Consider the following 14,139-nt stretch of genomic DNA (forward strand, 5'->3'; position numbering starts at 1 on the left):
TACTACACACTAAGGCTATGTCTGAGAATATTAGAAATCTGAATAATCAATACAATCTAGAGCCTTACCTGAAATTCAGTGGCAACGGGCTTGTATGTGCATCTGCGGTTTAAAAGCTTGGAGATGATCGACAAACTAAGATGTTTCCTGAGTTGCCTGTAAATTGATCAAAGTAAAACAACCCATTCAGATACTAAAATTTCCTATCTTAAAAGATATGAAAAATCATAAATTCAGTGTTATGGAGCCAGACAAGACAAGAGGCAGATCCTCCAGAAAAGGCCATTGTACCAATCTTTCTTTTTGTGTGTGTGCCACTCACTTTCCGCGTTTGTGGTCAGGCAGCAGTTGCACTAGCCGACGAAGGTTGTGGTGATTCTCCGTCAGGTCAGTCAATGCTACGCATATCTGAGGTAACTGGAAATCAATACAGAGAAGTCATTTGCGCCATTAAAGATGAAATAAACTGAAGCCAGACAAGTTCCAGCCACAAAATACACTGTGATGGCAAGGGAGAGATTGCTTGGACTGAGCTACAGGCCACTCGTGGGTTTCTGAGGGTGTGAATTATGCTACCTGCTGCACCTTCATTTTCACTTGTGAATTTTGTTATGTAGAGTTTCTCTAAAAAACTGAAGAATAGAGAAGGCTGAAAGGGGGTTTAGGTGGGCCTGAGTAGAGGGCAGAGGTCACAGGTCCTCTGAATAAGTAGGCGGAGGCTGTAAAGAAGACGTGGTGTGCACGGGCAGAGAGCGGAGCTTGCCTGGGAGTCCCAGTCTCTGGTGTTGTTCAGCAGGTGGTGCAGGAGCCAGCACGTGTCCTCCATGGGCAGCAGCTGCAGCCGAGTCTCCAGGCTCGCTCTGCAAACCATCGTCAGCAGCAGCAGCAGCTCCCCATCGCCGTAGGCTCTGGGACACAGCGCCATGCACAGGGCCAGGTACTGACAAACACAAACACAGCACTTTCAGCCCAATATAACTGTGTGCATATACACACACACACATCTATAAAAAGTGACATGCATACTTGCACACATGCTTTGTGTGGTGCAATATCAGTTCTTTTTTTTTTACATTATTCTACAATGTAGTATGAGGAAACTCATTTGCAAATGCAAACGCAACCTAAACACTGAATTAAAATACCCAAATTTATACTAAATGTAGGTGTCCAAACATAGGTGTGTCCACGCTGTTGTTTGCGAACCACAGAAATTAAGCCAGGGAACATTGATGCACTGTAGGCGTGTCTTACTACAAAAATGCATATAAATCCTAAACAGTTTGACGAAAAATGATAGAACTCTGTAGACATCTTGACAATCCAATCAAGCCTCAAAGCCTGAAATATTAGCGGAAAGCATAAGTTTGAAACTTGCTAGCGACCAATCACCTCATTAGGAATATAATTAGCCACATGGATGACAACCATCTTGAGTCGGTTGCCATTTTGGAATATTATTAAATTTCCCTCTTTTCTCAAGACTTGGTCTAGCCACGTGGGTGATTCCTATGATACTTCGTATATGGATAGAGGGTAGGGCCAGCTGGCCACCGGCCAGTTCTGACACTGATTGGCCACTGGGTGGGGTTATATGCATCATTTGAGTGTCCAATATGTAAACAATCATAACTCCTGCAATGTTTGACCTAAAGATGGAAACCAACCTCACAACATTCATGTTCTCATCCACAAAATTCCTTGAGGATGCACAATGTTCCTCCATTTTGAAAAATACTACTCTCAGGCCATTTGACATATAAACATAGAACTTTTTGTTCGTTGGAAGGTCCTCTAAAAACACACCATGAAGGAAGTGAAGCATTCCCACTCCCATCAAGATTCTAACCCTAAAACTTTGGCCCATTAAAAATACATGGTTGTGTCCATAATGTAGAAATATTTAAAATTCTCATTATAAATTAATTGGCTTCGTTACTGCTGTGTGCACTTTGCCCCTGACTGTAACTCAAAGCAACATCCTACATTTATGCATCAAAACGGGAAAAAATAGACTTGGTGTTACTCTGATGTTGACAGTTACCATAATGCCACTTTGATTTATTGGTTGATTTATGAGTCTCACATGTGGAACCCCCATCACTTTATCCTTCTGTTTCAGGACATCTCACCTTGATGACATTCTCAAAACAGTGCTCTGGAAAAGAGCGTGGTTCCTGCTTTTCGCTGCTCCCATCCTCCGAACAGTTCGAGCTTTGCCTGGAGTACAATGCAGGAATGATTATCAACATGTTCTTAACATGCAAACAAACAGCAAACGTTTCTTTCAAGGAGGATTATAAAACTTCACATATTACCAAAGCAATCGCATTTTTTTAACAAGCAAAATGTAATATAAAATACAGTACCCATAATACAGTTTTGCAGCCTAAAGTACAAATAGTGGAAAAAATAAGTAGAATAATAAATACCCATTATTAAAATAAAAAGCAAAATAATAAAACACCAAATAACACAGGGATGAACACAGAAGTAATTTTACAGCAAACACAGAAAGGTGTGAAATTTCCAGGCTCCTGATAACCAGCAATGCTTACACCATCTAGAAATGGCCTCTGAGTAGCACAGGGCATGAATTCAGGTCACGGCACTCACAAAATGTCTGCCTCAGAGAAGGGGGGCTGCAGCGCCTCCAGGGGGAACAGGGTGGCAAATGGGACCCCCATGTTGAGGAAGATGAGCACTACGTCCTGAATGCTGGGCGTCCACACCTCAAACTTCCTGCTCTTGTTCACCGCTGTTCAAATGGGAAACACTGTTCAAGCCTGGCCCATTCCCAGCCATAAAACACCTGTTTGATCTTAGCCTGGCTTCAAGCAGGCAAGTGTTCCCTTTATTTACGTGCAAAGTACCAGACCCTACTTTTAAGGTCTGGTACAAAATAATTACAGCCAGCAACATGGGAAACGCATGTTAAAGTGAATGCTCTCAATGGCCTACTTATTTGGTCGGCAGCAATTAAGGCGATGTCCTTCATCGACCGAAGAATCTGAGTGGAAGTCTTTCGGTCCAAGTGAACTGACATCATCTGTCAAGGACACAACACAGAGGTGTTCAATCAACGCTAGATTAAACAGTCATTAACACCAGTCCCAATAACCAGACATTAACACACTTACTATATAATCTGTAAAATAACTTCCGGGTGAACAAGCTCACTCTTACTCTATAAAAATCACTCAACACACGTGAGTGGGGAAGGAGGAGCCAGCAGGTGGGAAGGGGGTAGGGGGTGGGGTTACCTGGAAGAGCCAGCCAGTCACAGCGGGCTGGCAGGGGGAAGAGCGATATGCCTTCAGTAGCATCCCTGTGCTGATGAGGAAGAGCAGCTCATCTGGACTGGCCCTGAAGAAACACAGCAGAACATGAAATGTATACAGAAGAACAGAAAGTGCTCCTACTGTAGGAGCACTTTCTGGCAGTGTGGAAAGACTTATTGGGCAGCACAGTCTTACTGTAGGAGGATTTTCTGAGCTGTGGTCTGCGGAGTCACTGCACAGCTCCTCAGGTCCAGGCTCTGCTGGGTAAAGAACCGGCCGAAGTTGGACAAAGTGAACACTTCCTCTCCCGGGTGTACGTCTGGGATACCGTTGGAGACCAGAGAAAACCTCTTCAGGATCGCCCTGTAATGTGGAACACGCTGCCTTTTCACACTCATAACTCAAAATTCACACAGCTAATGAGGAAATCTCATTGATATTTAGATGGGCATTCGCCTGTAATGCAGACAGTTTCTGCAGCATTCACCTTTAAGGTGGTCACTGCAACACTCCCCTTTCAGACATGCTCTTTTGAGCAGTCCCCTTAGTTAGCCAGCAGGGGGTGGGCTTCCCCCGTCTATCTGGGTTCTTCCTGAGATTTCTTCACATCAGTGTTTTACCTTGCTACTGTTTGAGTTTGCTTTTTCTTCCCACCGAGAGCTTTTTTTATACCAAGCTGGTTTTTTTGCAGTTCAGGCCTGACTTTCTGTTTTGCTTTAAAGCAGGCCAGCCCAATCCTGTTCCTGGAGATCTACTGTCCTTTAGCTTTCCACTCCAACCCTAACAAAGCACACCGCATTCAACAGCTAGAGATCTAGTAGAATCAGGTGCGGCAAATCAGGGTTGAAATGAAAACCTACAGGATGTTAGACCCCCAGGACCCGCAGTGGCTTTAAAGTGTGTCGGAGAGACGCTGCCCAGAGCGCTTGGCTCACCTGTGCTCAGGTGAAATGCCCTCCTCTGCAGCGCCATCACTAGGACTGTCCTCCTCCAGTTTCAGCAGGTTCTCTTCGCAGGACATAAGCAGCTTCAGCTCGGTATCTTTCGACCTGGAGCATGACACGGGAAAAAGCAGGCGGTATTACCTACAGAGCTACTGTAATAGTTTAACTGGGCCAAAAGATACGATCAACAATATAAGTGATATAAACCTGTCAGCAAGGTGAGGATTCATTTACATATGTTTAATTTCCCCAACCCAGCCGTTTTAACCGTTAACACCCTCGTTTGGAGACTGGCACACTGTTATTTATTATTTATTAACCTTTATTTACCCAGGGGAACCCATTGCGACCAAGGTCTCATTTGTGATGGTGCCCTGGTTACAAACATTCATACAGTGTACACTGAATACCAAACACAAGTGTATCAACAGTAAAACCACTTGTAAAACACACAACATGGAAAATATATATATTTAATCTAACTAAGTAATTATCATCAAAGATATCAATTATCAATTAAATCGCCAAATTTGTTGATACAGCAGGCAGAGGAAACTGTTTGGATCAACCTTATCAAAATGTTCAACTCGAAATCAGATTAAAATGAAGTAATTTATTAAGTTACAACAGATATTCACGTCTAATCTAATCATGTTAATGCATGGTGTTCTGGGGTGCACGCACTCACCTCTGGTTCTCCTCCTTCTCCTTCAGCATCTGCTCTAGGGTGTTCCTGTAATTCACAGGCCTGCTTTTGTCTGCTAGAGGCTGAAACGGAAAGAGATAAATGAGATTCCTGAAAGCATTCACACTGACACATTCATAATGTGCATTCAAATCAGGGGTTAAATTAAAAAACAAGAACTGAAATAACACTGCATCACAATAATTTCAGTAATTACTACAAAGCTCAATAAAGTTTGCATTTAAAAAAGCATTAGAACACTTGTCTTTGGGCAGAATTGAGGTGATTTGGAATGACAAATTAGAGATGCACTGATACACACGCATAAGAAAAGGTATTGGCACAACAAATCATAATAAATATTGTATTGGGGATTCCTCGGACCAATTCAAACGCACTGCGACGAAAAAAAAAACGAAATGGAAGGCTAACTGGGAGCTGCCAAGAAAAAATGCAAGCTTGGCACTGCTGTCAGAGACGCACGCAACCCAAAATCAGACACACCTAACCCTAGAGGCTATTTCTTTGTCTAATATGATCATACTTCACATAAACCCAAAAATCAACAATTCAACAATTGGAGCAAGCCTTTTACTTTATGTTTACATTCAGAAATAACCTGACACCGAGACTCATTTATGAGTGAAAAAAATAAAATGTTCAGACCAACACGAGGCACAGCCTCACATAGTGAACTTATGCAGCAGAGATTAAACTTGGCATGAACCTCGCTCAAAAAAGACCTTGTGAAACCTGATCTGATGGCCAAAATGCCATGTTTCACAACAACCATGACATATCATTGTACTGCGCTCACAATTTCTTGGAGCGGTCACACTGATTTGATAGTATGAAGCACATAGTGTGCGCTGTATGTTTCAGATCTAAGGGTCTGAAAAACCGCACTAATTACGCACAATCTCATCTTGAACGACCGGGGAATCCAGACAGCCAAACTGACACAAGTGTGGGGAAAGCCAATGAGAAACAAGATAAATTTCATAATTTAAACCAGCATCAATAATGGAACAAGGAGGTGGACCATCTGTGAGTGCCCAGCATGCGACGGCCTTGCTTACGGGTAACTTGTGGACGGGCGTGCGAGGCTCGGCGAAGACGCCCTTCTCTGGGGTGGCAGGAGGGCGGGTGCTGCGGTCCAGGATCTCCTGCAGGGACAGCAGTGGCTCACCTTCACTGTCTGTACTGTCAGTACTGCTGTTCCCATCCACAGACGGCCCCAGGTCAAGCTCTGGGCCCGACAGGTCCCAGTCCTCGTCGCTCCCTCTCTCCGGTCCGTCCAGGAAGCCCGAGTTCTCTGCGCTTCCTTTCGCTGGACTGTTCGGGAGCTCACGGCAGTGAGAGCCCGCAAGGGCGTCATCGCCCGTGCCAGACGCTGCCCCAACCCGTGGGGAGGTAGAGGTATGGGGCTGCTCTGTGCGTCCTATAGCAGTAGGCGAGGTGGCAGTGGCAGGGGTCCATGACCTTGGTGGGCTGCGTGCGGGCGCGGCCACTTCCTGCGGCTGCAGCCTTGCCTTGTTGTTCGGCTTCTGGCTGTGATCCAAAGCGGGCTCGCAGCCTTTGGTCGTGAGGGACAGTCTCAAATCCTGGAAACGGGGCCTCTTCAAATCCCTACCGCCATCTACCACATGCTCCCCCTTCCTCTTTGCACAGGCGCGTGCTGACACCATGCTGCTGCCTCCTGCTGGACAAGACCAGGAAGAACACCACCAGATAAAGCAATTTATAAACTTATGAAGATCACCTACTCAACCTGAAGAGAAAATATACACAGGCAGACAGAACCATTCCACAGCATTTCCAAGTCTAGAGATCACCAGCGCTAATAATGAGATTGTCGACAGTGACTGCAAACAAAGCAAAAGTCAGTCTGTATAATTCTACAGTTTCTATATCCCACCAAGCCAATAACTACTACACGTGTGGATTGTGAAATTGGGCAAAGAATGCAAAAAAACAGCACAGTGAAAAGCAGTGATGAGCTCTGAAGCACAGAACAATTCTCCCTTCTCTACAAGATGATAATATAATGGGAAAAATATAAAAACATAAACATAACATAAAAATACAGCAGTAATACAGGCTTTGGTGAAGCATATCACTCTTCCATGACAGTATTATCCAGTATTTTACCATGAATGTGAATTCTCCATTTTTATTTTACCTGGGGTAGTCACAGGATGAGAAGACCTTTCCTTGGATTTGCTACAGCCATTCGTCTGTATAAATACAGACAAAAAATAAATAAATACATCAGACTTTACATGACATGTAAATTTTAATCACCCAAATCATAAGGTTTTTTTTAAAATGACGTTTTACTGAATTATATGCCCGAAAGTTAGCATTATATGCTAACGTTATATGCTAAATACATTACATACGTGATACATGGCCTATAAGAATAGCTAGTTGCATCTGATCATTAATTTTAGCCATCATTGTTGTGCCATGAAGACAACATTCACCTGCAGGATCCCGCTCCTCTGAGAGTCTTTCTCCAGACGAGACACGCCCGGGCTGGACCGGCTGTGGCCTACCCTGAATGGCACCAGGCAGGCATCCTTGCCAATCTTAATTGAGGGGTGAGGGGTGGGAAAGCGGAGCTTTGCAGCATGCGGACTGCGGACAGAGGCGCTGTCCCAGGTCTCTCCGATGGCCTGGCTCCGGCTTGGCGGGCTTGAAGTGAGGCTCTTGGCCTTCGGCTCCAGTTCAGGGGTTTTCAGGGGAAGGACCTGCTTGGGTAGTGGATTTAAGAGCTTCTGGAGGCTTCCAGTCTTCACAGAGGTCTTGTGGCATGTGCTTGGGGTGGTACACTTTGCATCAGTTTCAAGGTCTCCAGGGATGATCCCGTTCACTGTTGGACATTGAAGAAACTTAATCAGGGATGTGACATTTCCTAATTAATCAGGAAATACCGATGAGGGAGAGGACTTGGGCATGACACCTTCAGCTTTTCATAGTAGGAGAGAAATGCTCAGTGATCAAGCCAAACACTAACAGCCCAAGGGACTCTTAGGGTCTGAAATTCAGTATTTTCTGACCAGTTAGGAAAACTGTCATCCCTCCTTAAATGATCACCACAGTCTACAATTAACTTTTTCAGTTGAAAATGTCTGTTCAGAGATTGACTGATGATATACACTTAGTTAAAAATGGCCGAAGTAAAGCATCATAACAAACTTAGAAGCAGCAAAGTTTCCGTATTTCTCCACCCATCTTTCTTCTCTTGCTTGCTATTTAAGCTGGTTGACAACCTCGGCTGACAGGTTGACAAACTGCTTCAGAGTTAATTTCCGCACAATTTTCTACAAAAATTATAATAACAACTTGTATTTATACAGCGCTGTTCTCTCACTGAAAGCGCGCACTGATAACGTACACCAAAGGGTGTCCCACCTGTGATGTACGGCATCCATTTTTGCCAAAACGTATTGACATTTGACGAACAAACAAGTACGTGCAGTAACAAATGAATAATGAAAATAGATGCTTCCTATAGTATCATGAACTATAATTTCCCGGCTACCTACTGACAGGAAAAATAGGTAAAGTTACCGCATTCGCATTTGGACGGCTGGTTAACATTTAAATTAGCGAACACTAGATCCGGCGCGAGATACCTCGTTATCGCTAGTGCCAATACAGCTACATAATCTCCCAATATTAAATGTTAACTACCTCAATTACTGGTCATGCCGTTCGTTATCCAGAATATGCGAGTTACGCTTCACAACCGTTAGCAATACTAGCTAGCTAGATAATGTTAGCTATGCCATAGTTGGTTTGTTATATTCTAATATGGAGGGACATACCTTTCATTTCCTTCTGGCATTCTATCTTTCATTCTAAACAGTTCAGTGACAGCTCTCGCTTGGTCGCTTCCAAAAAGAGCCGGTTTCTTGTTTATCCATTACCCGCCAAGACGCGCAAAAAGTTTTAACAGCGTCCATGTTTTTTTTTCCGGGGAAAATGGTGGGTGCAAAGGTTGAACACACCGAGTGATGCATTATGGAATATGTAGTCTTCTTGTTATGTTATTCTGCAGAAAACCCCAAAAACCAAATGAATAATTGATAAACTGATTATGTGAAGACGTCACATATACATTATTACGTCCAACATGTCTATGATTTTATTAAGCAATTCAAATAATTTCATTTATTTTGTAAATCTGATTATTTATTTATTGGAGTCTACTTAATATTGCGTACTACTTCCAGCCAACATTTTTTTTTGTGTTGTACTAGAGTTCGGCATCTAGTGTTCGGCAGTATAGCTTAACTAGTCTACGTTTAGGACTACATGACTTCAGCAGAATGTTGTAGCTCTCTTGGATGGTGTACATCCCGATTTTCCCTGGAATAGCCTGTTAATGTGCTCTAGTAATCTAGTATCTGTTGAATTATTGACTACTAATATCCCCCTCTGTGGTATTTTCTTCCACATCTCTTCAAAATAAATGTAAAAATGACAAAAATAAGCAATGGAGCAGCCACCTGCAACTTTAAGGGCTAACAAACTACAATCCTAATCCCCCAGGTGTTAAATTAAATGAGGATTAAATGAGCCCCCTTGATCCCTTCCTGCAGTTTGGCTCCTCCCTACAGAGGGGAAAAGTTTTCCTTCTGCTCTGCAACAGTGACATTCCCCATCCCACACTAGATGGCGGAGCAGGTCCTATATGCGACAATACCTGGCAATATGCCCCATCCTGTGGCACCTAAAATGTATGGGTGTGACACCTAAGAACTTGTTTTTGATCATGCCTCTGCCTACCTCCTAACTGTTGAATGCCCAAAACTTTCTTATTAACCTAATCTAACTGAATTTGTCGTTTCTTTATAGTTTCTAGTATTTCCAAAAGAAATGTAATTATTTTTTGTTTTGAAAATGCATCTCACTTCCAACTTTTTCCATTACAGTCATGTTTCTTATTTTGGCTTCCCTCTGACACCAGTCTGAAGCAATTTTCTGTGCATGTGCAGCTCAGTAAGGCAGCAGATTTGAGAGTGCCAGATCGAGTTTTGCTGTGGGGGAAGTATTTTTGTGCTCTTGGTATCTCACCATGCCAAGAAGTGGAAAAAAATTGAGGTACGAATACCAGGAGACATTAAAATTAAGAAAAAAATCTAGGTAAATGTTTTTATTTTGATAATTTATTTTGCCTCAAAAGACAGGTTGATGGTACTGTGTTTTTGGAAGTCTAATTTAGCTTATCAACCAGAGGTCAAATATTTTCCTTATAGACTAGATAGGTTCCTTGCAATATTGATCCCATATATTTAAAGTCGGTTCTGGACTTTTGGAATGGTGTACCATGGTATAACCCTTGCCTTCTAGGCGTATGTGTTCACCACAACCATGCCAGGAAATGCAGCCGCTTTGGCACAAAACCACCAGCACTTGAAACACTGCTGTTTTTTTTTTTTTCCCCCACAATCTTGATATAAAACATCTAAGATAACATTTCTGTTCTTCACTCCTACAAGAATAAATACAAATAAATATCTCTAAATATCTATATTACAATTGTATACACATGTAATTGCATATGTACATATCTGTGTCGATTTCATATATTTCTCTTCATAGCAAGAATTCATGTGGAAAATGTGCATACTTGGCTTTCTCAGTCCAGTCATGTACAGTATAAATTCTGTCTCATCGGTACATGGTAGCATACCCCCTCACAGTTCCCACATATATAGAATTTGAATATGGTTGCTGTGGTGCGCTAGCTCCCAGCAATTTAACTGTGTAAAGCACAAGGGAACTGTAAAGGTCTGTGTATCTGGGATCTGGAGAAGGAAATGGGCTCAGTGACCTATGCAGGCAATTTCCCCAGTGTTCAAACAGCAGCATAAAAGACAGGTTTGTTTCTGAAGTCCACTGAAAATGTCAATTGCAACTTATCCTGCCAGCATTAGGATTCAATGAGAATGAATTCCTTCATTATTGAACATTGCTTTTAAGTCACTGAATCCCCCAAAGTATCTTGGGAAATTTTTATATTTGCACCATTTAGTAATTCATGTATAAAATTTTAAATAGTTTTCAAAGGAGCATGTGAGTACATTATGATATTGTGAAAGGATTTAATGTGAGAACACTTAGTTTGGACAGAATATATACACATTACATTTCTGAATGCCTTTTCTGTTTTTTATCAAATCATGTGTAAAGAAAAGATTTTCAAATAAGTATTAGTCATATCAGAAAGAGGACACTGAATTATTGTTAAATATAGTGCACCCAGTGCATACACTATACATACAATAAATTCAGTATAGAAGAAAACTTCAGGAAATCTCGCTATTGCGCTGAAATCTGAACAAAATGCAGAAATACCTTCTGCTGGATATGCTCACAACAATATCCTTAGATAAAGTTTGTGAAAAGTGGGTGAAAAGATAGATGATCAGGAGGTGTACTAAGGAGTCACAGGGGTTAGAATTTAAAGATTAGAATTGAACTGAAAAAGCCTCAGAGGATTGATTGTAATCTTATGACCTGAAAGCATCACACTATACTTGCCCTTGGGTCCAGAGGCAGAAGTAGGGTTTTTCATTTCTTTTTAAGCCTCAGAGTGGGAGGGGAGACTCATGCGCACACAGATACACGCATTCAACTGAGCTGAGAAAGGCCTCTCATCTTTTTGAACAACTGCTCTTTTACAACGGGGGGAATTCCTTTTCCTGTACCAGTTATATTTCTCTCTCTCTTTCTCACTCTCTCTCTCACACACACAAACACTCACTCTCTTTCTCTCTTTCAACTGGGGGCAGGGCCCGCCAGTTTTTTCTCCCCCAGAACTTTGTATTTATTCCTTCTTACTAGGAATTGTCTGTCTGACTCAATATGCTTAGAGAGAGAGAGGAAGAGGGAGTGAGAAGAAGACAAGACAGAATGAGAGACTAAGATAGAGGAGCAAGTGTGTGTAAGAAGGCTGACGCAGGATGCCAGGCTGTGACAGCATGCCTCTACCTACAGGACAGAGAGGACTGTATTGGTACAGGAGGGGTGGTGGATTTGGGACCGGGGGTTGAGGTATCACGGTAAGTGTGTTATATTAAAAAGGAGGCTCACTTGCCAACTTGCAAGTGGGGGCAGATTAGATTCTTCTCTAAAAAAAACAACAGATTATAAATTCCCATGTTTCTTTAATAATCATCTACCTGCTAATTTTTAACTGAATATTCTTCTCCAATAACTTCCTATATTATTTCCTACAGGGCATCAGGGGACTTAAACACTTGTTAAAGAGCAGCTCTGAAATGATCAGTTGTTTACCGCTATGTTAATATTGAAAACAAACGCCTAAACTGACCTTTAAATGAAATGAGAAATTCACTATCCTTCATAATGAACACCCAAGGCGGGTGTCTCATTGGATGATAATGAATAGGCCATTACTCAGCACGTTTATTAATGAATTGTGTATCAACCACATTCCCGATTTATTATCATCATATAACAGCTCAAGCTGTTTTTTTTTTTTAGCAAAATACTTAATGTCTCCACACACATGTGACTGACCCATTGTTTATTTCAGGGTATTAGTGAGGAGCAGGGCAGATATTCTGCTAATTCCATGGGCTGAGAAACCGGTTTATCAGTTTCAGTCAGAGGTGTGGCTATGTTTCAGAATCTTAACATAAAAAGTGCCACTCACCCAGGAATCCAAACCGTTTCTCAATATAGTGTTGCAGAAATTATTCATTTTCAGTAGAATATTAATGGTCACTAAATTTGTGGATAAGCCATCATGTAAAATGTGATTTAGGGGCTGAGATAGGGTGGTGTAGTGCGTAGAACAGCCGACTCTGAACCCACATATGTCATCTCCATCTGTGACATTATCTGCTTTCCCATCGGAATAAAGTGGGAAAAAATACATAAGGCCCGACTGTCTGCACTTTTAAATTGTAATTGAAGAATTCAGTTTCATGGCAGAATATCTGACTCAGACCATGAAATGGCATGCTTTCACAAATTACAAATATTGATTCTTGAGTACTTGGCCTGTCAGATTTAGACCCAATTTTCAAATATTCAAAAAACTTTAAAGTTTACATTTGAATATGCAATTTTTTATCATTTGTGCACATACCATGCTGAAAATCAAATGTTCTGTATTTCAAAGCATTATCGCTTGCTTCTGAATAACCCTTTTTTCCCCACTGGTGCATAGCCAATCAGGTTTTCAGTATAATTATATAATACAAAATATAGAAATACCATTGCAGATTAATGCTCTGCAGCAAGACACGATGATGTATGGAAAGCACGTACCACTAATAGTCGACCAGAATCCTTCTGTGTGGAGCAACAGTTTTTGGAACTTTACCTTTTTTTGCCTTTCTGCACCCCCTTGTGGACATACTACACATAACAGCAAACACCTAAAACCATCCAATATATCTCATATGGTACCAATGCAAAGATTAGGGAATATTTTATAAATATTCAAATATAACTGAATCTATTTTTTAAATACAAAATAGTCAAATTTATTTTTTGTCTTATTTGTGTACAAATATTTGTGAACCTTTAAGAGGCAGGATCTCTCATCTTAATTGAGCATGTAAATATTGTAAAGTGAAAAAAATAGTTGAATATAATTAATATAGACAAGTTAGAGTTATATATCCTTCCAAAGCAGAGGCGAGCTAATGGAAGGTTATAAGGGCAACATGAAGGGTAATCACTTTTGGTTTCCCCAGATTCAAAAATGGCACATAGGTGCCCAAGGTTTTGACATGCACTGTGTGCAAGAACCTAAGGAATGTAGGAAATTGGTTTGCTTTGTATTCTGGGTTCTTTAGAAATGGATGTTAGCCCATAACCCACTGTGATGGTTCCCACACCAATCTGCTGTCCTCTTCCAAAGGGGCTAATTCACTGTCAGTCATCCTTACTCAGGAGAATAGTTCTCAAACTTGTAAAATGACAGCACATTTAATGGGTGGAGTCTTACCCACAATGCCTCTGCCGGTTAGGGAGGACTGCAGCTTTTGCTTCATTTTCTGTCGCTTAGTCGTGCAGGAGCTGACAGGATAGAGGTCAAAATCAAAATCTGAGTGTGATCAGTCACTAAATCTGTGCGTCATCAGCCACTTAGTTCCTCCCCCAACAAACAACAGTATAATAGGAGAGGACGGAAATGTTCAAGCCACTGGTCTTTGGCACAGTATCCTGGATTCATATG

General features: G+C 41.7%; 1 protein-coding gene across 2 annotated transcripts; it reads right to left on the reverse strand.

Annotated features, from left to right (window-relative positions):
• Positions 1-71: 71 nt before the first annotated feature.
• Positions 72-8,918, reverse strand: slf2 (SMC5-SMC6 complex localization factor 2). 2 transcript variants are annotated; one of them, XM_064317122.1, is made up of 13 exons: positions 8,744-8,918; positions 7,397-7,785; positions 7,093-7,147; positions 5,990-6,609; positions 4,914-4,993; positions 4,217-4,330; positions 3,477-3,644; positions 3,264-3,366; positions 2,962-3,049; positions 2,617-2,758; positions 2,133-2,220; positions 323-940; positions 72-156 (listed from the first exon to the last, which is right to left on the reverse strand). In XM_064317122.1, the coding sequence occupies exons 1-12, from the start codon at positions 8,748-8,750 to the stop codon at positions 662-664; spliced, it is 2,133 nt and encodes a 710-aa protein (XP_064173192.1). In that variant the 5' UTR covers positions 8,751-8,918; the 3' UTR covers positions 72-156; positions 323-661. The 2 variants fall into 2 exon arrangements, with proteins under 2 accessions (XP_064173192.1, XP_064173191.1); XM_064317121.1 differs by having other exon boundaries at positions 5,990-6,612.
• Between the last annotated feature and the right edge of the window lie 5,221 nt (positions 8,919-14,139).

This window comes from Anguilla rostrata, chromosome 18 (genome assembly GCF_018555375.3).
Source record: "Anguilla rostrata isolate EN2019 chromosome 18, ASM1855537v3, whole genome shotgun sequence".
NCBI lineage: Eukaryota > Metazoa > Chordata > Actinopteri > Anguilliformes > Anguillidae > Anguilla > Anguilla rostrata.